At 37.1% G+C, this 22,619-nt stretch overlaps 1 protein-coding gene across 8 annotated transcripts in view; it reads left to right on the forward strand.

Moving 5' to 3' along the window:
• Positions 1-22,619, forward strand: part of MYBPC1 (myosin binding protein C1) — an 82,736-nt gene that overhangs the window by 31,567 nt on the left and 28,550 nt on the right. For all 8 annotated transcript variants that reach the window (XM_081309301.1, XM_081309302.1, XM_081309304.1 and 5 more), the window contains 12 exons: positions 75-223; positions 922-1,039; positions 2,355-2,406; positions 4,645-4,701; positions 9,902-10,068; positions 11,120-11,252; positions 13,219-13,343; positions 14,229-14,334; positions 15,885-16,051; positions 17,209-17,371; positions 18,788-18,894; positions 19,218-19,351. In XM_081309301.1, coding sequence (XP_081165427.1) covers positions 75-223; positions 922-1,039; positions 2,355-2,406; positions 4,645-4,701; positions 9,902-10,068; positions 11,120-11,252; positions 13,219-13,343; positions 14,229-14,334; positions 15,885-16,051; positions 17,209-17,371; positions 18,788-18,894; positions 19,218-19,351 — 1,478 coding nt within the window. The remainder of the gene's footprint in view (positions 1-74; positions 224-921; positions 1,040-2,354; positions 2,407-4,644; positions 4,702-9,901; positions 10,069-11,119; positions 11,253-13,218; positions 13,344-14,228; positions 14,335-15,884; positions 16,052-17,208; positions 17,372-18,787; positions 18,895-19,217; positions 19,352-22,619) is intronic.

Raw genomic sequence — 22,619 nt, forward strand, 5'->3', positions numbered from 1 at the left:
GTCAACTCCTTCTGGGTGAAAGCAAAACAAATGACAGTTTTAAATCACAGACCGAATCCTTGTGCCTTTTCTAGGTGAAAACATCACCTTTATAGCCAAAGTCAAGGCTGAAGACCTTCTTAGAAAACCCACTATCAAATGGTTCAAAGGAAAATGGATGGACCTGGCCAGCAAAGCTGGGAAGCATCTCCAGCTGAAGGAGACCTTCGAGAGGCACTCTCGGGTATGGCTTTGAACTCTTTCCCAGCTCAGGGGTGTGACTAGCTCATTCCTTCTGTGTGAGTAAGAAGTCACTTCAGGTTTAGCTTTGAGAGATCTCAGTCCTAGAAAATGCTCTGGAGTTAACATTCCCGGTATCTACACTATTGTGATTATCTTGCTGTGCTCTGCGACTGTGGGACCTAACTGAAAGATGACGGCCCCTTGTGGGCAAGGTAGGACTATAGTTGTTTTCATCAGCTTTATCGCTGCTGTGACTAAAAGACCTGACCAGAACAACTTTAAAGGAGGAAAAGTTTATTTAAGGGCTCACAAGTTTCAGAGGTCTTAGTCCATACAAGGCTGGCTCCATTCCTTGGGGTTTGAGGTGAGGCAAAACATCATGGCGGGAGAGGGTGGTAGAGGGAAGCAGTTCACATCATGATCAGAGTGTAGAGAGAGAGGTCTCCAATTGTCCCAATTGCTAGATACAAATATATACCCCAAAGCCACGCTCCGATTCCCAGCTCCTGCAACCACACCCTACCACTTCAGTGACTACTCAGTTAAACCTATCAAGGGATTAATTCTCTGATTGAGTCAAGACTCTCACAACCCAATCATTTCTCCCCCAAACCTTCTCGCATCCTCTCCCACATGAGTTTTTGGGAAACACCACATCTAAACCATAACAATAGTATATCTGGGTATATTTCATTACAGATATACACATTTGAGATGCAGATCATCAAGGCCAAAGAGAACTATGCAGGAAACTACAGATGTGAGGTCACCTACAAGGATAAGTTTGACAGCTGTTCATTTGATCTTGAAGTGCACGGTGAGCCTTCTTATCTGGATAAATGTGATTTTTTTTAATGTGGGAAAGGATGAGGAAGATTGCTAAGTATCCCTGGTCTATGATATCTTCAAGCTCCCAGATAAGGGATGGTGACATTTTTGCTACTGCTGAATGGCTGTTTCAATGGCTGTCTCTCTCAGGTTTGGAGATAAGGTCATGTGGTGTGAGGACATAGGATGCCCAGGTAGAAGGGAGAATTTCTTTTATAGGGAATAATGTCAGATGTGAACGTTCTCCATTTATATGCTCTGTGTATGACCCAGAGTAAATAAAATTGAGATAAATGCAAATGTGTACATTGAGGTTGGAGGACCCCCCCCCCTTCATATGTATACAAAGAGAAAGTTGATTTGGCAGCAAAGATCATAAACTTAAGATGAATCCAAAGTGTGATGTAGCTGAAAAAGACAAATAGAGTGATTTTAAACTGGGCTTTCCAAGTGGTGTAGAATTGATACTTAGGAAACTTATCTCTTCAACATGCTACTGTTCCACATTTGGAGTGATGTCATTGGTCATGGGTACCATAGCTCAACCTGGATCCCTTCTGGAGTAAAGTAACCAGGAGGATGAAGAATCTAGAAACCACACCTTATCTAGCATGAGTGAATGGGTGAAAGACAGCAGGCATAGGTGGCTTATAGCAGAGGGGGGAGGGCTGTCACATAAAAGAAGAAAAATGTCCTTTCTATGTATTCAGGAAGGATTTACGCAAATTAGAATTAAAAGATGGAAAGGAAAAAGAGGCTAATTTTGTCTTCACATTAAGATTAAATGTTTCATGAAAGGTATACAGACAGCCTGGGAAGGTTGTGAGATCCCCATTTGGAGCTATCAAGGAGAGGCTGAACCATAATGGATCAGGGAACTGTTGAGACTTCTGTATGAAGTGGGGATCTGGTGTCGGGAAGCACTACTTCACTTTCAGGGCCAGACATCTCTGAGAGTCTCCTGGAGGCCTTTTTTAGAATATTGATTTATGTTTTCCCCTCCCTGATTTGGTGAATCAAAATCTCCAGGAGGCAGGATCAGGAAGCTGATATATTTCTTAAGTTCCTTGTGATTCTAACAGGCAGGTAGGTTGAATGACAACTAGACAAGGTAATCGCTAAGGTCCCTCCATAGGTTCTTCATGGGGGAGGATGGTGCCTTGGCAGCTCAGCCATTCAGTAGGACAGCTGTTCCCTTCACCTGACTCTCCTCCAATTGATCAATTCCCATGCCTGTAAAGAAACTGAACACAAATTTTCCTTCTTAATGGGTATTTATTATATTGCTTTTTTTCCTTCCAAAGAATCTACCGGGACTACTCCAAACATTGACATCAGATCTGCCTTCAAGAGAAGGTAACTTCAAAAGGGGAATGTAGACAGCTTTCGTATAATATGAAGTGGGGGATTTTTCAGAGCACACCTCCCTTCATCCACACTTCATGTGGGAACAATCCTTTTTACCAAAATCAAAAACCACCTATTTAAAAGTTGGTGTTCTAGGAAATTCATGTGTTAAATGCCCAATCAAGCATGCACTGATGATTTTTTTTTAGAATAATCTTGTAGTGAAGCTTCCATTTGTTGGAGTTTCACAGTTGTCTTAGAAAGATACACTTTCAATCTATTCTTATGTGGCTTCTTCCGTAATCGCATTTATTTCCACAAAGTAGCCCAATGAGATATTCAAAGAGACATGTTTCCTATAGTATCAGTTAAACAACATGAGAAAACTTTTATTTTCATTGCTTTTCATCTGGATATAACCTATGGGCCTATTAAACCAGTTTCCCAGAAAAACCACAACAAGTAGCTACTTACTGAAGTTAGCACCTTATAATATTAGATTATACTAAATGGAATACACTGAGACAGCTGGCATTTAGAATATTACAAAAGCCTGGGATGTAGCTCAGTGGTAGAGTGCTTGCCTAGCATGAATGAGGCCCTGGGTTCAGTTCCTTGCAACACACAAACACATTCTCCATTCTCTCTCTCTCTCTCTCTCTCTCTCTCTCTCTCTCTCTCTCTCTCTCTCTCTCTCTCTCTCCTGTTGAACAGCAAAATTTAGACACCTATTTACTTTAATTTTTGCAATAGCCAAGCCTGAAAAATCAGGGTGTCAAGGAAGAAAAATGAAAATTTTTCTAGTCACTGAGAAATGTAACTAGCTCCCTGACACTATGTTACACTTTATTTTTAATGATAGCAATATATAAATTCTTTAAGGAAACCACATCTTATTCTTCCTAAAACCAAATACACATACAATTTTGTTGAGTAAGGAAAGTCATCCAAAATTACAAAACACCCTGTTATTATGAAACAATGATTTAGTCTGTTAATAGAAGGCATATTTCCCTCCTAAATTATGAAAAAAATCAAAATTATAATTACTTTTAAAAGATATTGAATACCACCTGAGAGTCAATGGTGTTTTTTACTTGGAAAAAAAAGTCAAACTCCTAAACTCCATTACTTTTTTTTCTAGCTTCCCTTTTCACCCCATATTTTGCAAATGCATAAGTCTAAAGCTATGCTCCTGGCACATAAGAGGATATTTTGGGAAAGACATGATCTCTTTGCTTTAAAAGACTAGAAATTGGTTCACTTAAAGGCCCCTAAACACCTACAGTTTTGAAAACACATTACTTGAGTTTAATTCTTATGACTTACATGTTATACACACTGTTTTTAAACCCACAGACTCTTTTCTTAGAAACCATAACTAACATTTGTAAAGAGCAGGAAACAAAATCTTCATTAAAAGGTTAAACATGTAAGTAAGTATGTGCCATTTAAATGTCAACTCCATAGCTTCTCTATAGAGTTCAGATGAAATCACAATGGTGGCTGCATGCCTAATTTAAGATGCATTTCTTTAGAGGAAAGTACTTTTAAAAACCACTGGCTAAGAGTTCATTAACAAAATCAAAGATATAATTTTTAAAATACCTTTAAAAGCATATTGATGACAAAATTAAAAGACTGTAATTTAAAGAGCAATCCCTTTAAAATAGAAAGGAATGCATCTTTTCAAAAGCTCCAATGCTAGTTCCATCTTTATGCTATGTTGGTATCACATTATCTGATTCATCTATTCATGGACACAAAGAGGTTACCTTTGAATATAAGGCTTTGTACTTATATATCTGACATTGGTATACTTCAACCTCCAAGCCAATCTCTGTCCTATGTGAATAACAGAGATCAGCAAAAGTCCTTTGCTTTTTACACAGGTTTGTTTCTATGGCCCCCCAACTTGCAAAAACAAAGAACTTTGTGTTGCTTGGCTTAAGTGCATTTGTGTTACCTGGTTTTAACACAAATCCAAGCAATTTTATATATGCAATCTACAAAATCGTGTCCTTTGAAATCGTAGAGAACACAAGCTCCTCTTGTTTACTTTTCCACAAGTACATACTCTGAAGACGTACAATGTCACTTGTGTGAAAAGAAATAGTAGTTTGTGTTGATTTAGTCCTCGTGTGCCAGCACAAAATTGCATATACGTTACATGTAGAGTGTTTTGGGAAAACTGTCATGTATGTGTTTGCATTAAACCTAGTTTTGCTTTTCTTTTGTTAATGACAGTGGAGAAGGTCAAGAGGATGCAGGGGAACTTGACTTTAGTGGTCTCCTGAAACGTAGGTGAGAACCAAGTGATGGAGTGGGGCACTGTGGCCTGGAAATCTTTTAGACACCCACCCAGAGAAGTCAAGTTTAAAGTGAATGTTTTCCAAGGAGTTATTAATTCTTAAAATGTGTTTTGCTTATAGAATATAATAGAGTCTACTAAGAAAGAAATAGAGAAACAACTATATACTAATCTGTTAAAGACTTAAGCTGATGCTTTTGAACTTCCTTTTTAAAAGTACCTAAATTTTCACACATGTTCTTATCTGGGGATGGAGAAATTTGAAAACTGAGACATAGGACTTAAATACCTAGAAGTCCCTAAGAGTGTACATATTCTTTCTCATGATTGAATAAATAAAACCTCTATTCTCCTGGCTTTAACGTTTGATAACTGACTGAAAAATCAATTTCACAATTTTCGTAGACATCTCTGCAGGTGATACACACACACACACACACACACACACACACACACATATATATATATATATATATACAGATCTATATTAAGATATTGTTGATGATTTTTAATATTTCTTCAAATTCAAGACTTTATTGATTTAAAGGCATACCAGTATTTTGTAAATCACAAAGGAAAAAAATTATTCCAAATACTATTATGACACACTATTGATTATAAAAACACATCCTTATTCCAGAGATGTTTAAAATGTCCCCCAAATGTACGTTTTAGAAGCAATAAAACATGGTAGTAAAATGGAAATAAATGTTTAATATTATCACTCACACTCCCTTGATATTTTTCTATCTTTGATAAAATTTATAGAATTTTAGTGTGAATATTTAGTAACTATTTCATAGGACTTCTAACCAGATATATGCATATCACATAATATACTATACTATACATGTATACATACATTCTTACCAGATACTCACTATAGTGAAGAAGCAACAAAAGGAAATTGGGTTTGCTAGATTGCATTTATCTAGCAAATATGAGAATAACTCTAAATCAATATTTTTAAATAATGATACCAGTTTTCATTGAGCTTTTCAGGTTTATTTTAAATAAATTTTGATGTTTATTTTTATTTCTAGTGCTTTCTATGCTTATTAAAGGACCATAGTACAAAAGGCTTAACAACAAATTATAATCTTTGTAATAAACTGGGCTCATGTTTATTCTCAGTTTAGCAGGATGGTTTTATTCAAGTGGATGAAAAATTCATCTATACTCTTCACAACATTTAGGTTCAGAAGAGGAATATTAACAGGTGTGATTTATTAACGAATGGATGGACATTAGTCAATCAATAGACATGGCAATATCAACTACATCTTTCTTCCTTTGAATACCTCAAATAATCACTAGTTGCAGTAATATTTATTAATTCCCCAAGTGCATTTTTAAAGAAACAGTATATGAAGTACCCTTAAGTGAACCTCATTTTCTCTTATTCTATAGATGTGAAACCAAGGTCCAGAGAAACACTGAGTGACTTACTCCAAGCCACACAGAAATTAGAGGCAGGGCAAGGACTCAAATCCATGTTTCCCTTTTCTGAGTCAACTCATTTTCTGTGACTCTATGTAAGAAAAACTACTCCAAATCTGCCCTGCAAGCTGGTGCTTGGGTTTATAATGCATGTCGACAATCTAGGTAAAGCAGAGTATTGTTTTTTTTTAAACCCTCCAATCATTTATTCTGCCAGGAAAATACCAAGTGCTTTTTGCAGAATATAATGCCAGGAGATATGAGGGAAAGAAATCCAGCTCCTGGCACAGAGAAAAGAATGAACATATTTGTAGTAGGGAACAGGGAGCGGCAAAAACAGGGACCTGAATCTCAACTTTACCACCTACTGATTCTGTGGCTTTGATTAAAATATATGTCCTCACTGAGATTTGCTTTCCACATCAGTAAATGTGAAGAATAATATGACTTAACAGACATTGTGAAAATTAAATTAAGTATAAAAGGCCTGGTTAATAGTAGGTGGCAAATCAATACATACTTCCACTAGGAAAATGTTGTGTTTCTTTCAAAGAGCATATACTCATAAAGAAATCACACACACACACATGCACACGCACAATCAATCAAAATGTGATATGGTAGATTATTAAATGTCATTGTCTGTTAAAAAGGAACAAAACAGACTTTTTTTTTCATTCAGCAGATCGCAGAATGAAAGAAATCTAATTATAAATGATGGGAGAAAAATTATTAGGAAAAAAATGGGCAGCCGACATGTCTCCAGTTCTCATTTTCTCTACATCCCCTAATAAAGATTTGGGTTCATAATTAGACTGTTGTTAATATAATACTATGTCCATTTAATATGCTCTACTAATCCATTATTATAATTTCAGATGTGATGTGTTTTCATATTAGTGTGTGTGAATTGCATGCTTTCATTATGGTAATGACACATGGTTGCCATTCCCATTTCCCCAAGAGTGTGTGGCAAAATCCTCATCAGAATGAGTCTAATTACACCCAACTTCTCTGTATAAAGAAAATATCTCCTCGCCCTGATCAGAGTCTATTTCAAATAGACATTAGATAAAATCAGGGTAAATCTTTTGGGCTGTATTCTGTTGTGGGATTAGACCTATATAAATACTTAAAAGTCTTATTCTACATAAAATTTCTATAAATGTTTCATAGTTCACTAGGATCATCAAGTTATAGAAATTTTGATGTAGATGAAAGTACTGTGGACATTATACAGGTCTATGCCAATGATGGAAAGGAATCAGAAATTTTGATTTTTCTCCTTACTGCAATTACCATAACCATTCAGCTAGTTTCCTGTGCAGCCACCATGGTAAGTAAAGATCCATTCTAGAGTTAAGGAAACGCTGCAAGTGAAGAGTCTTGACCTCACGTTCCAATATGTTTGCAATTCGGAATACAATGAAGTGATGGAGAGAAAAAGAAGGAAAAAGCAAGAGGTCATTGGTATTCATATACAGAATTTGGTAGGGAATGTGGTAGAGTGGCATGTATCTTGGTGTTTCCGTGAAAATTGTTGAGGATAATTCATTTTATCAAGATTCATAAAACAATGAAATCAAGAAAATTATTATCTTTATTACTGGCCTCCTTTTATAAATATTCACCTCACAGATCTAGGTATGTCACAGTGTTTGACTTGTGCTTTCTGTTAGCTATTTAAATCATACATAGTTTGCTATCTTTAAATCTGTCCACCAATATCAGGAGGATACTTAAAATGTGCATGTGTATAATTCTTCTCAATTAAAATACAAATTTTAAACAATCTAGTATGGCATAATTTTAAAGTTTTTTATTTTTTAAAGACAAAAAATAAAGCATAAAAAGATTTTTCCCCAGAGAGAAAAATACACACACACACACACACACACACACACACACACACACACATTTTAACTGCAATTCCCCAAGACTTCCTATTAAAATATTTTAAAAGATGAACTTGAAATGTAGACTGCTTGCACATCTGGCAAATCATTACCACTATTCCAATCTTAGGACAATTTCTTGAGCTCTTCAATTTCCTCATGTTAATAGAAGGTGAATTTTCATTTCAGTGAGATAAAGATAATGCTTCCTGTCTTGAGTTTTTTGAGTTCCATTTTCCTAATGGAGTTGTCTAGTCCTTCCCATGAAGATTACTGATGGACCAATGACCTCTCACCTCCATTTTCCAGAAGATTGACCTCAGTGATCCCCTCTCTCATAGAGTGCAAAAGACTTTCATGACAATATAAAAACGAAATTAGATATTTAGAAGTTATACTTGCTAAAGTCACCTTAAACTCCTAGCCTCCCCCATATCTTTGCCCATGATGACAAAAGAATATAAAGGAGAAAAATCTAAAGGTGTGATTAATGCGACAAAGCAACCATAAGTAACCCATCATTCCCTAACACAATAGCATGAATCTGTTTTCATACTGATGTATAAGATGAATTGACCAGTTGTCTGGAAAATCATATCCAAATCAAATGTTAAGTAGTCACAGTAACATTTTTAAATTAATCAGATAAAAATAGTCAACTAAGCTTAAACAAAATTAGAACCATTTAGACAATGAAGAAAATCCATTTAAATTATATTTTGCATTTATACTATGCCCCTTTTCTCAAAGTCTTTATCCCAGGGAGTTTTGAAATAGGGAAAATAAGGGCACTTTAAATATTATATATTTTTATATGTTCTATAAATGTTTATACATTTTGATGTTATCAAATTTTGAGCTCATAATTTTGGTAATAGTCCTAAGAATATACTTTCGTGGAATCCTACATCATTTTAAGTTTAACATTATATGTTTATAATTCTACCTCAACCTTCTTCCAAAAAACTTTCAAGACGGTATATTAAGATGAAAATGGATTTTTTTCCATCTCACCCTTCTTTTCCCCTGCCATTTTAGAAAAACAATTTTCTTTTAAAAAGGAAAAAAAAAGTCTTCATGGTAGTTTCGATTTTTTAATATAAAAATAATAAAAAATGGTCAATGTATATACTTACTAATATAGAAAAGTAATGCTACTGGCAAAAACCAAAGATTTGAAAAAATTGCTTTGTATCCATATGCACATTAATAACATAGAAATAGGTTATTTTTCATTCCTAGACCAAAATTTTATTTTTTATTTTTTTAAAAATATTTATTTATTTATTAGTTATTGGCGGACACAACATCTTTGTTTGTATGTGTATGTTGGTGCTGGAGGATGGAACCCGGGCCGCACGCATGCCAGGCGAGCGCGCTACCGCTTGAGCCACATCCCCAGCCCTAGACCAAAATTTTAAATCTTTCAGTTCTTTGCCCACTTTCAGAATGAATGCAATACCCATTTCTTAGGTGAAAACCATTCTTCAAGTTCCTCAAAATCTCACTTCCAATTACATTTTAAAATGTTTTCAGTATATTTCCTGACATCCTCTGGTCCCCTAAAATTGTGTTTTTAATTAGGAAAACAAAAGCATATATTTGACGTTCTACTTATTGAAACCGTCTCCAAAATTTCATTGGCCTGGCATGCTCAAGGGCTTGGATTCCATCCCCAGTACCTCCAAAAAAAGAAAGGGGCAGGGGAGTAAAAACAAGTCAAACAATTCGACTTTAAATAACCAGGTTTAAAAACAGAGCTTTTAAGGCAACCGAAAAGTGGGACAGGGTACCCGAGCTTCCGTGTCTTTGGGAGCCAGAGCAGCTACTAAACTAGGCAACGGTTCTCCCCGGACAGGGAGGTGAAGCCGCAGGAGGAGGAGCCCGAGGTAGACGTCTGGGAGCTGCTGAAGAACGCGAACCCCAACGAGTACGAGAAGATCGCTTTCCAGTATGGCATCACCGACCTGCGCGGCATGCTCAAGCGGCTCAAGCGCATGCGCAGGGTGGAGAAGAAGAGCGCGGGTGAGTGGCGCGGGGCGTGGCAGCGCGGGCCCCGGGCAGGTGCGCTGGAAAGACAAGACTGAACCCCACGCCGTGCTTCTTCCAGCCTCGCACCGGGTTGGGGTTTATTTTGGTTAGCTTGGGCTTCAGGTCGTGGTTCCCTGCCCTGCACGGTACTAGCTGTGGATAGCGGACCGCTCCTGATGAGTTTAGGTGACCGACATTTACAGTCCCATCTACCACGTGGAGTGGTAAATAGCCGCGCTGTCATTTGGAACTTTTCAACGGACCCCTTTTCTCAGCCTCCACGTCTGCCTTAGACTCCGAGTCTCTGTTTTATTATCATATTCTTACGATTCTGGGAGTTTGGAAAGCCCACTTCTCACACCCCGTACGTTTTTTGTAAAACATCTATGCATCTCCCTGGGCATCTGAAGTTGTTGTAGTTTGTTGTGGTTTTAAATACCTTTATGAAGAGGGAAAAGAGAGAAAGGAATACATTTTAAGTAGATCATCAGCTTTTCACTTTCCTGTACTAACAGTCAACTACCTGTTTTATGATACATCAGGATAATACATCAATCCCATGTTTACTGTTTTAAGGCTGTCCAGGTAGAATTTAAAGATTCTCACTACTTCTTTTTAAAAAAAATCTCCTTGTTTCTATCCTCCCCACCACCCCGAAAAGGTTGAGAAATATAGAAGGGTTTTTGTTTGATTTTGTTTACATATGCGATCATTCCTATTATCCTGTAACTCCTAAGGAGAGAGAGAGAGAGAGAGAGAGAGAGAGAGAGAGAGAGAGAGAGAGAGATGCAGTGTACTAGGGATTGAATCCAAGAGTGCTTTTCCACTGAGCTACATCCCCAGTCCTGTTTATTTTTTTTATTTTGAGACAGAGTCTCACTAAATTGCTGAGGCTGGCTTGGAACTTGCAATCCTCCTGCCTCAGCCTCCTGAGTCCCTGGGATTACAGTCATGTGACACCTCGTCCTGCTCTCTTGCACATATTGACTAAATTCTCAGCATATATACACACATACTAACGTATTTTGCTGTTTCTGTCGATCAGCTTTTGCAAAAATTCTTGATCCTGCATATCAGGTTGATAAAGGAGGCAGAGTAAGGTTTGTTGTGGAACTGGCAGATCCAAAGTTGGAGGTGAAATGGTATAAAAATGGCCAAGAAATTCGACCCAGCACAAAGTAAGTGGGCTTTGCAAGTAATCAATGACAAAAATAAGGGAATCAAACAGTGTTTGACTTAATTTTCTGAGAATACAAGGGCTTTTTAGTTATAATGCAAAAGCACATGAACGGAGAATAAAAATTTAATCACTGCATGTATTTCATGATTACTAAAACCATAGTATTATATGAAATAAACTTTGCTTTATGTTTAATTCTATACAGACTATTTCAAGTGATTCCCAGTTATAGTTTAGTGCCACTACAGCTTATATGTAATTATTTAAGAGATTGCCAAACTTTTCATAGTTTTTAAAAGTAAAACTTAAAAACTTTTGAAATACATATTTGATATGCCAGTGAGAAATCATGCCTCATAATTAGATGACTTCTGTTTTTTGAAAACAGTATCTGTATTTGATAATGGCCGAATACCTTTTATATTCAATTCAGGAGCTATTTTGAGTGCTTACTCATAGTGTTGCATCTGAATACAAGTGTTTCATGTTGAGATCTAATGAAATGCAGGTCTAAGCCCATGTTTTATTATTTCTTGGCCCTCTCCCAAAGGAAGTAGGCAAACTAATCCCTGATGTCTGATGGTATCTCTAGTCTATTATGAAACTACTTTACAGAGATCCTCCTCAGCCTGAGAGATTTTCAACTCCAGTATATTTTTTTAAGTTAACAAGGGCCACGTGTACATTGATAAAAGACTTTAATCCTGGAAATCTGTCACTTCTGGAGTACAATTAGGTGGTTTCCAATTTCTTAATGTGATCATGCCAACAGAGTGACTTTGTGATAATATTGTTTATATCTGGTGCAAAAATCTCTTAAAGACATCTTGTATTTACCAAAACATAATTTGATTTGGTTAGTTTTATCTAGAAAACATTTTTGAAATGTTTTATTCTTGTAGTCCTCAATTTGATAATTTCCCAACCCCAACTAACTTTTTCTGGTTTGTTATAATGCTCTAATGTGCTCCTCCATGATCCAGGTCACAGCATTAAATTTTGTTGTCTTCTTGACTTCCTGTTTTCTCTTTCTCATTACTCAAATACTTTCTTAATAGATGTTAATAGTGATATGAAAGCACGGGTTTTAGGCTCATGTAAGAGACTGTCACATTGTATAGAATTACTACTGCTGTAATGATTAGTCATATAATTGTTAAATTAAACAACCATCCAACAGTTTATTGTGTACCTGTGCTCGGCAATGAATGGAATATATGTCAATGAATAAGATTAAGTCTCTGCCCCCTTCATAGAGCACATGAATTGGTCATTAGAAGAATGTGCAGAGTTATGGGAAAGGGGAAGAACTGTGAAATGAAATTGAGCAAACTATGCTATGTGCATGTATGACTATATCACAATGAATTTCACTTTTCTGTGTAACTATGATGCACCAATTTGAAAATCCAAATTAATAGAAGGAAGACCAATAAAGTAGAGGAAGGGGATTAGAGGGTGGGAGGAAGAGTTGGAAGGGGGCAGTACTGGGATTGAAATGGAGCAAATTTTGTTATTATGATTTTATGAATATATTAAAATGAACCCCGAAATTATGTATAAATATAATACACTAATAAAAAATCTAGAACAAAAGAATGCACGGAGTTAAAAATCTGACACTGTCAACCAAACTTGTTGTCAAACAGTGGGTTTTAAAAAATCAAACAGCAAATATGTGAGAACTGGTTTATATTTGAAAGAAAAACCATGTAAAAAAGAAAATATAAACTAGTTAAATAATGTATATAAACATGCATGTGTATCGTAGATCATAAACATGGGAATTGTTTTTTGTTTGATGTTAATTAAACTATGTAAAATATATGCTACAAAAAGGGATGATTAATATTATTTCCCTTACTTTCAGATATTACCAAATTATAAGCCATCTTTGCTGACAATAAGGCAAAGAATAATATTAAGCTCATGGACTCTGTTTATCTTCCTCCTGTTTAAAACAGATACATCTTTGAACACAAAGGATGCGAAAGAATCATGTTTATCAATAACTGTTCGCTGACAGATGACTCAGAGTATTATGTGACAGCTGGTGATGAAAAATGTTCTACTGAGCTCTTTGTGAGAGGTAAGATGAAATTTCTTCCTACGGTCATCAGTGCTCCCAGTACATCATTACTCCCAGGGGTAATGATCAAAAGAATGGTCAGGGAACCTCTTTAGCTCCAAGCTAGAAATGGTTTGGGTTGGCCGTTAGATTGACCCAGCATTGAGGCTACCCTGCACTGGCAGGTCTCATGAATCCTAAGGAATCTTCAGAAGTCTTAAGGCTAGAAAAGTCAAGGGGAGAAGAAACTTCTGAATAAAACTGCTCCATAGTTTTGACTCAAGCCAAGCACTGTTCTGCCTGATAATTACAATAGTTATAGCTTCTGAAACCCAACAAACTTCACTGGATGATCCTTGTTTCACACTCTCCACTGATAACAAATAGAATTCTCTTAAAACCAGCTTGGCAGTTGGCATCAGTAGATCATCATTTATGAAGACATTGTGAAAAGAACGGGAGGGGTGAAATGAAGCCACATGTCACTTATTTTTTTTTTAATGAAGCCTTCTGATGACAGACAACTCTATAATCTCTACCCTCCTTTTAGAACCAAAATAAAGAACTTTAGTGTTATTCATTCTCCTTATCAGGAGTGTCTATCACCTGGTTTCTTATTGGCTGAAAGAAGGATACTTGATACATATTTTATCTGCTCTCCAAAACAATGATTTATTTAATTTGGAGAGCTGTGAGAGAATTGGGAGAACTTTTCCAGGGTTGTTAGCTATTTGTTTTGCCAATAACAGAGAGTAAAAAAAATAAATAAATAAGTAAACTTTCACCTCCTATTCACTACCATAGATGATGCTTTGGTATTGTTGGATTTTCATTTGTGAACAAGTCAGGTTTGGGAGACAGGATTTCGATATTTAATGATTTTGATTTCCACCTTTTTCACACTAGAACCTCCAATTATGGTGACTAAACAGCTGGAAGATATGAATGCTTATTGTGGGGAAAGAGTTGAATTAGAATGTGAGGTGTCTGAAGATGATGCCAATGTAAAATGGTAAGTAGTTTTCCTGATGTCTGTCCTTTTTTATTTTTTTTGTGTGCCAGGAACACCTAACCACTGAGCCGTATCCTCAACCTTTTTTCTTTCTTTCTTTCTTTCTTTTTTTTTAAATTTTGAGACAGGGTCTCACTAAGTTGCTTAGAGCCTCGCTAAATTGCTGGGAATGGCTTTGAACTTGCAATCACCCTGCCACAGCCTCCCGAGTTGCTGGGGATTAAAGGTGTTTGCCATTGCATTCAGATCTGTCCATTTTTAAAAAATATTTTTCAGTTTTAGGTGGACACGATTTCTTTATTTTATTTTTATGTGGTTCTGAGGATCGAACCCAGTGCTTCACATATGCTAGGTGAGCACCCTACCATTGAGCCATAACCCCAGCCCTCTGTCCATTTTTTTTAATATCTTATTTTTTAGTTGTAGTTGGACACAATACCTTTATTTTAATTATTTATTTTTATGTGGCGCTGAGGATTGAACTCAGGACCTCGAACATGCTAGGCGAGTGCTCTACTGCTGAGCCACAAAAATAGTATCTTCCTAGTTAATAGAACAGAAAATACACATGGCTTTTAAACATATGAACAGACTCTTGACCTTATAGAGATCTCAACCTTAGTAAAGATGACAACTACAACTATTCTATAATCTTGGGGTTCTTTTCAGTTATAAGACAGAGAAAAGATCCAGAAATCTATATTGGTAAGGATGTAGGAAGGTAGGGACTTATAACTACTCAGGTTACCCTGGTCGGTTTGACTCCAAAGACCGAGGATACTCTGACTCTCTACACCACTATCCTTCTCACCAATCCTTACTGACAACTTAGATGGGAAAAAAACTTGTTTTTTTTTTTCAGTTACATCCTCATCACTGTATTGTTACAGCATCCTCAGAAAAATATTTTAGACTAAGAATCACCAATTTAAAAAATAATTAAAAAGAGCTGGGGCTGGGGATATAGCTCAGTGGCAGAATATGTGAGGCCCTAGGTTTGATTTCCTGTGCTAAAAAAAAGTAAAAATAAAAATAAGTAAGTAAGTAAATAAATAAATAAATAAATAAAAGCTTTATTTCCTGGTCAGGTGGAGAGTGTTTTCTTACATGTTCCCTCTGAGTAATCTCAAAATCAAAAACTAGAGGATTCAAAATCTTAAAATAAAATTTTATGTTGAGAAGTACAGTAAATTACACAGTGGAATCTGTAGCAAATGGTACAGAGTAGATTGTTCATGCAAATCTACTGTCACAGCTATCTTTAAAATGTGTCAAGAACCCAGAAGGGGGTACTATCCACTTTCAGCATCTTCCTCCGATTGGCTTATGTTCTCTTAATATGATTTTTGTTGACGGTATTTGTTACAGGATGAATTCAATGGCAGATAGATTGATTGATAAAGTCTTTTAACTGGGCAAATCTTTCTTCTTTGTCTGGCATCTGCCAGAAATGGTATGAGACTCTGGAATAAATCAAGAAACGGGACTGATGAAGTTTGTTTCCCGGAGGTTGATTTATAAAAGTTTTTTTATGATCCATATTAACTCAGGTTTAAGAATGGTGAAGAGATCTTCCCTGGTCCAAAATCAAGATACAGGATTAAAGTTGAGGGCAAAAAACACATTTTGATCATAGAGGGAGCCACGAAGGCCGACAGTGCAGAATATTCAGTGATGACAACGGGAGGACAGTCATCCGCCAAACTGAGCGTTGACTGTAAGTACGATTGCTTAGGCGTCTTCGGAGCTGGTGCACAAATCATGTTGTGCTCTTCAATCCAGTTTTAGGAAAGTTCCAATCTATTTGATTTATTCCTGTGGCATCTTTAAAGATGTGAAATTGGATTCCATTTTAGCTGAGTGTCTATCAGATAGTCAGGGACTCTGAAAAAGGAACCAACTACTGAATTTAATAGGAGAGTACTGATATCAGGAAGAAAATATTAAAAAAAAATCATCAGCCAGAAAAGTGATCCAAATTGTTCTAATCTCAAGACCATAAAAATAGATGGTAAATACTTAGATATCAAATCTCAGTAATATTTCCTGAATCCGTAAGTAAGCATTCTATCTAGTCATTAAATAAGTAACCAACACTCTGTAATTGCATTTGAGGTAAGAAGAAAATTATTCAGACCAAGTGGGGGCATAATCAAGAACATGCCACCAATGAATAAGAGCTTATTAGCTAATAGGCTCCAGAGCTTTGAGAAAATCCATGTACTTTCCCAAGTGTTTTCTAATGGTCGTCACTTCTCAGTGACAGAATCTGTCCCAGTTTGCCATGAAAATTAAAATAGCAAAATGTCAGGATGAGTGGTAAGACATGCAGAGCAAAAATCTCATTTCCCTACTTGTCCAATTGTAGTTTATATGATCATGGATTTGTTCAGAAGCAATCTCAATACACTCCTTGTGCTTCATGGAATTATGGCCATTTTAGTTTAATATCAAATGTTTTTCAACCACAGGCAGGTCCTTGTCTTGATATTTGTATCCATTTAAAGCAAGTACAGCCAGTTCTGCTCTAATTCAACATATTCATTCCTAATAATCATTATTCTATGCAAAATCATGCAGTAAAAATCACAAGGTTTACACAAGAAATGGAAATATGGACATAGCATTCCAAGAAATTTGTTAGAGACACATTTTTTTTTTAAAAGAACCTCATAAAAAACAGTGGTGCAATTTTACCCATAGTAAATGCTCAATAAATATAACAATTGTCCTCTAGTGTATGGATTGCACTGCAACAAATTCTCATCTTCAAAACAAGCATGGTAGCAGAAGTGAGAGTCCCATTGTGAAATGCCATCATGCTGGCCTGTCTGAGCTTGGGTTCTGCACTCATGCTGCTCCTTATCTCCACAGTGAGACCTCTGAAGATTTTGACACCTCTGACTGATCAGACTGTAAAACTTGGAAAAGAAGTATGCTTGAAGTGTGAGATCTCTGAAAACATACCAGGAAAATGGACTAAAAATGGCCTGCCTGTTCAGGAGAGTGACCGTCTGAAGGTTGTTCACAAAGGAAAGTAAGCAAACGAGGTGCCACTGGTGAGGGTTGGTCACCATCTCCACCTTCCCCACTTCCTCATTTATATACTTGTGCAATTTCTGTTTGGAGAGGAGCCATGGGGAGATGACCTATTTCTAGCTCTTTGCTTCCAACTAGCAAGAACCTGTGATTTCTTTGTTGTACATCATGTCCTATTCACGATCCTGTATTTGTACTTCACTATGGTTCTTTGTTGACTAATTTTGTTGCATCTAAACAAGAGGTTAGAGGAATGGGCTGAACTCTAGCTGACAAGCTGGTCAAATGTATGAACTGTCCCAACCAAAGTTAAAAAAGATGTAGAGTAGACCACTGATTTGAACTTGGCTTCTGTACTAGGTCCAACCGACCAAGTCATCATGGAGTTACTCATGCTGAAGTTCCACACCACCATGCCCAAACTAAGTTGCTTATCTGATCTTCCATGAAATATGGAAAAATAAAAATAATAGCCAAATCCCAAGCAGACCAGTTTTAGCAGGCATGATAAGGAAATCCCCTCTGCTTTAACCTGTACAAGAAAAGCAACTCTGAAATAATCCAATTTTTGTTGTTTTTGCTTTCTTGAGCCCTTTTCTGCTATAAAGTCAATTTCTGCTCAGCTCATCAGAATACTCATTCTACTTTATAGAATGAGGTATTGCCCAGTTCCAGAATTGCCAGTTAAGATCTTTAAAACAAGTCTGTTTTAATGTTGTCTTTTGACAACAGTAAATGTCACATTTTTTTTTCCTTGAGGGGGTGGGCATAATATCCTAGAATCTAGCAAAGATCTAAGGCAAGGGTCTGAACCAATGGGCTCTTGTAAAATCATGAATGGACTTTTGGGGAAGCTACAAATCATCTGAAATGGTGAGAAAATTCTTTGTGTGTACAAAATACACACTTTCTGTAGAGAAAGGGTCCATAATACCCATCTGATATTCACTGGTTTGTGACACCAATAAAATTAAGAACTATTATTCTTTTGGCATGTAAAACCAAGTCAAGATTATGATTTATAATTTGAATCTTCAAATGTAGCATTACTGAGGTGCTATGTCTTAATCTTTTTAAAGTTATGAAAATAAAAAAAGAAGAATAGACTCTTGCACACATAATAAGCAGGGTATTTTTTGGTACAAATATTTCTATGTACTCCAAAATAGAAGTCTAATTTAGGTCAACAAATAATTAAGACTTCACGTTCATTCTCCCTCCCTCCCTCCTCCCTCCCTCTCTCTCTCTCTCTCTCTCTCTCTCTCTCTCTCTCTCTGCCTCTCAGTTTCCCTCTCCCTCTCCCTTTCTCATGCATGAAAGAAGTAAATCAGGTAAAGGACAGGTGTCTTTTCAGTTTGGTTCATATATAGTCTAAGTCTTAAGTCTTAGAAATATGTTTTTCTCATTTCCTTAGAGTCCACAAGTTAGTTATAGCCAATGCCCTCATTGAAGATGAAGGTGATTATGTGTTTACACCAGATGCCTACAATGTTACTTTGCCTGCCAAAGTTCATGTTGTTGGTGAGTAGAAATCAGTGCATAGTTGTATTCTTATTGGTCTGATATGGTTTGCCTAGGAATTGCAATGTATCCAAAACCATATGATATATCACCTGCTATTGTCACTAACTAAAGTACTTGGTTCTTAAATCTTACAGTGGGATAGTTTTGCAAGGTTCTGGGCACCAACTACTTTGACCCTTCTTGTGTTCTTTTTAGTCAGATAAAAACACGGGATTACCAATGTTTAGCACCAGCCAATCACTAACCAAAATAAGCACTAGCCAATCACTAACCACATGGAAATGACTGTCTGATAACAAAGGCCATGCTTAATACTCCAGATCCTCCTAAGATCATCCTGGATGGTCTTGATGCTGACAATACAGTGACCGTGATTGCAGGGAGTAAGCTTCGTCTTGAGATTCCTGTCTCTGGAGAACCACCTCCTAAGTGCCTTTGGAGCCGAGCAGATAAGGTTTGTCACACACACACACACACACACACACACACACACACACAGGCTGTCCCACTTCTTGCACTCCAATAGTCAGATGAAGGGAGAAGGCAAATCAACAACCAAGAGTGCAGTACAGAAGTAATTTCTTTGAAAAGGAAAGATGATTGATTTTCAGGCAAATCCGATAATTCTTTTCTTTTCATATTCTAACTCCCTACCATGTGGTCAAGTGTGCTTTTGTTCATAATGAACAAGGTCCCATTATGAACAAGGTCCTTCATTCTGTTGATGCTATGAGGCAGGATAGAGAAGAAATAGTGAATTTTTTAGATAAAGTAAATAAGTAACAGAACAAAGTCCCTTTGGAGAGCGAGAAGCATTATGAAGATAATAAAAGAGAATGTCACGATAGCAAGTGGCTGCATAGTCAGTGGTCGCCTCTGAGAATAACAGCAAGGGACCCCTTAGGCAGAGAAGAAAGGGAAGAGATTTCCAGGTAGAGACCATGCAAGTGCAAAGTCCAGAGCGAGAGAGCAAGCTTGGTGTGCTGGAGGAATAGGAAGAAAGATGGTGGGGCTGGGGTGGAGTGAATGAGGAAGAGAAAAATTAGATTGGAGTGGAAGAGTAGTGTCCGCTCAAGTGTAACCCATGGCTTCCTGCAAAAAGAAGAAAAAAGGAGAAAATTCTGTTTTTACATTTAAAAAGTAGAAATGAGAAACAGACTTCTACTTCCAATCAAAATAGAATAATAGGAACCTGATATATACGCTCCTTTGAAATAAGCCCCTAAATTGACAAAACATATGAACGATGGTTTTCAAGAGAGTGGACACCAAACAATGAAAAGCAGTGACCCTGAATATGGAAATAGGTGTGTCTACAATTGTCCCAGCTTCCTGCCTTAAGAGAGTTTCCAGGCAGTGTACCAGGAAAAGAAACCCAGACAGAGTCCAAGGTTAGGACTCCCTTCGTACAAGGAGGCTGCATAGCTGCATAGCTGGAGTTCCAACAGAGTCAGACTGTAAAAGAGAGTTGCTCAGAGAGAGTCCTGGAGCTCCCCAGAGGGTCCCTCTCAAGTATTCAGAAGTTATCAATTTACATTGTTCAGGAAACCACCCAGGACTGAGGAAAGAACCATCACCGAGGATTAAAAAGAAGAGGGCATCATTCACACAAGGCCAGGAATAGTGCTTGTCCCTCCTTAGAGCAGACTGAAAGCCTCATCCTGCAAAGTGCATTGAGGAGAATCATCCCAAAGGCCTTGCCTTGGTTGTGGAAATAATTAACTGGACACTGCTTAGGACATATCTAACAAATTAGAAAAGCAAGCCCTAAAAGGTTCAATTGACTTTCAAGTAATTTAATTGCATTTTAGAACAAAGCTCAAGATTTGGGATACAAAATTACCAAGCATCCAAAAAGGTAAAATTTGTAATATCTGCCACTGGTCAAATATCACAACAGATAAATGAGCGGGAAACGTAACCCAAAGGGAGAAGGGTTGATTGAAACCAGCCCAGATCTTGCACATGTATTAGAATTAGCAATCAAGGACATGGAAACAGTCAATTATATCCCAATGTTCAAGCAGTTAGGTGGAGAAATGTTAAGTTCTCCATTCAAAGTAGAGATAGTGAAGTAAAATAGGGGGTGGGGGGATGAAGAGGAAAATTATTTGTAAAGACCCAAATCAAATTGTCTAGAAGATAAAAACTGTAAATAAAATGTCTCTATATAAAATGCCTCAAAAAAAAGTGGATGGAATTAATAGCTGATTAGACTTTGCAGGCATATTTGAAGACACAGTGATAGAAACTTTCCAAAATGAAGTATAGGTAGAAAGGGTCTAAAACAACTAAAACAGGCATCCAAGTGAACTTCCGGTTTCCAATCTAGCATTTAAGGGGCTTGGAGGTCGCCAATCCATCTTACAAGAGAAGGCAGTATACAAACTGGAAAATGAGCACCTCCAAATCTGTCAGAGAAGTGAGAGGATAGGGCAGACTGCTGACCCCTGCAGTGGAGAGACAAAGGCAGACACAGAATCACAACCGAGAACAGAAACCTCTGCCTGGGAAACCAGTGCTAGGAGAGGGAAAACCTAGACTGTAATTGATAAATATCTGGAGTCTGAGAGTTCAAAACTCCAGGGGGACCCTGTCATGGGAAACCCCTCACTTCTTCAGTTTTACTTTCAGAACTCTCTCAGGCTTCACAGTGAATCCTGGAGCAAGATCCCAGCAGGGGCAGGAGAAGCCGTCGAGAAGTATGTTAGAGCATTCTCTTCTTAATGAGACGTGCATTGGGGAGAAAATATTTTGCCAGAGCCTAACTTTCTGGTGTTGTATCAGAGCCTGACCTACTGGGGGGAAGGGAAAGACTCCACTGTAGATCCCTCAGGCCTTCCTGTCCTGCTGAAGAAATGGGGGTAAAGTGAGAAGCACTGGAGACACTCCAGGGTTGTAAACTCAAGAGATCTCCCTTCATCTTCTTTAATAATGAGCAAAAGAACTTGAACAGACACCTCAAAGAATAAGTACAGATGGCAAGTAAGCACCGGAGAAGATGTCCCACACCACATGTCATTAGAGTAGTACAAAGTAAAACAATGAGATACCAGGACTCACCCATTAAAGTGGCCAAAATTCAAAACAGACAACATCCAATGCTTGCTGGGATGTGGAGCCACAGGAACGTACAATGCTATGGCCAGTTGGAAGAGAGTCCATCAGTTTCTTTCAAAATGGAACACACTTTTTTTTTTTACATGATTCAGCTCTTCTTCGGTATTTACTCAAAAGAGTTGAGAACTGAATATCCGTACAAAAACCTGCTTACAAGTGTTTATAGCCACTTTCTTCATAATTGCCAAAACTTGGAAGCACCAGTATGTCTTTCCATAGGTGAATAGATAAGCAAACTGTGATCCCTTTTGGTTCCATTTTCACTGAAGTACAGTTGCTAAATAATTTCCCACATCACAGGAAGAGAAAACTACAAACATGTATCGCTTATGAACAGATGAAAAAGTTCTAAAAAAAAATTAGCAGATAAAATTCATCAACATATGAAAAGAATGATGTATTTATCCAGGAAAAGGAAAAGTTGGTTTAACATTTGAAAATCAATAAAGTTCATAATATTAACAAAAAGGAAAAACACAATTATCTCAATAAACAGCAAAAATATGAAAAATTCCATATATTCCTGATTTTAAAAAACTCTCAACAAACTAAGAAGTAAAAAGAACTTCCTCACATGGTAGAAGATATTATAAAAACCTTAT

Source organism: Spermophilus citellus (genome assembly GCF_964194105.1).
Source record: "Spermophilus citellus genome assembly, chromosome: 10".
NCBI lineage: Eukaryota > Metazoa > Chordata > Mammalia > Rodentia > Sciuridae > Spermophilus > Spermophilus citellus.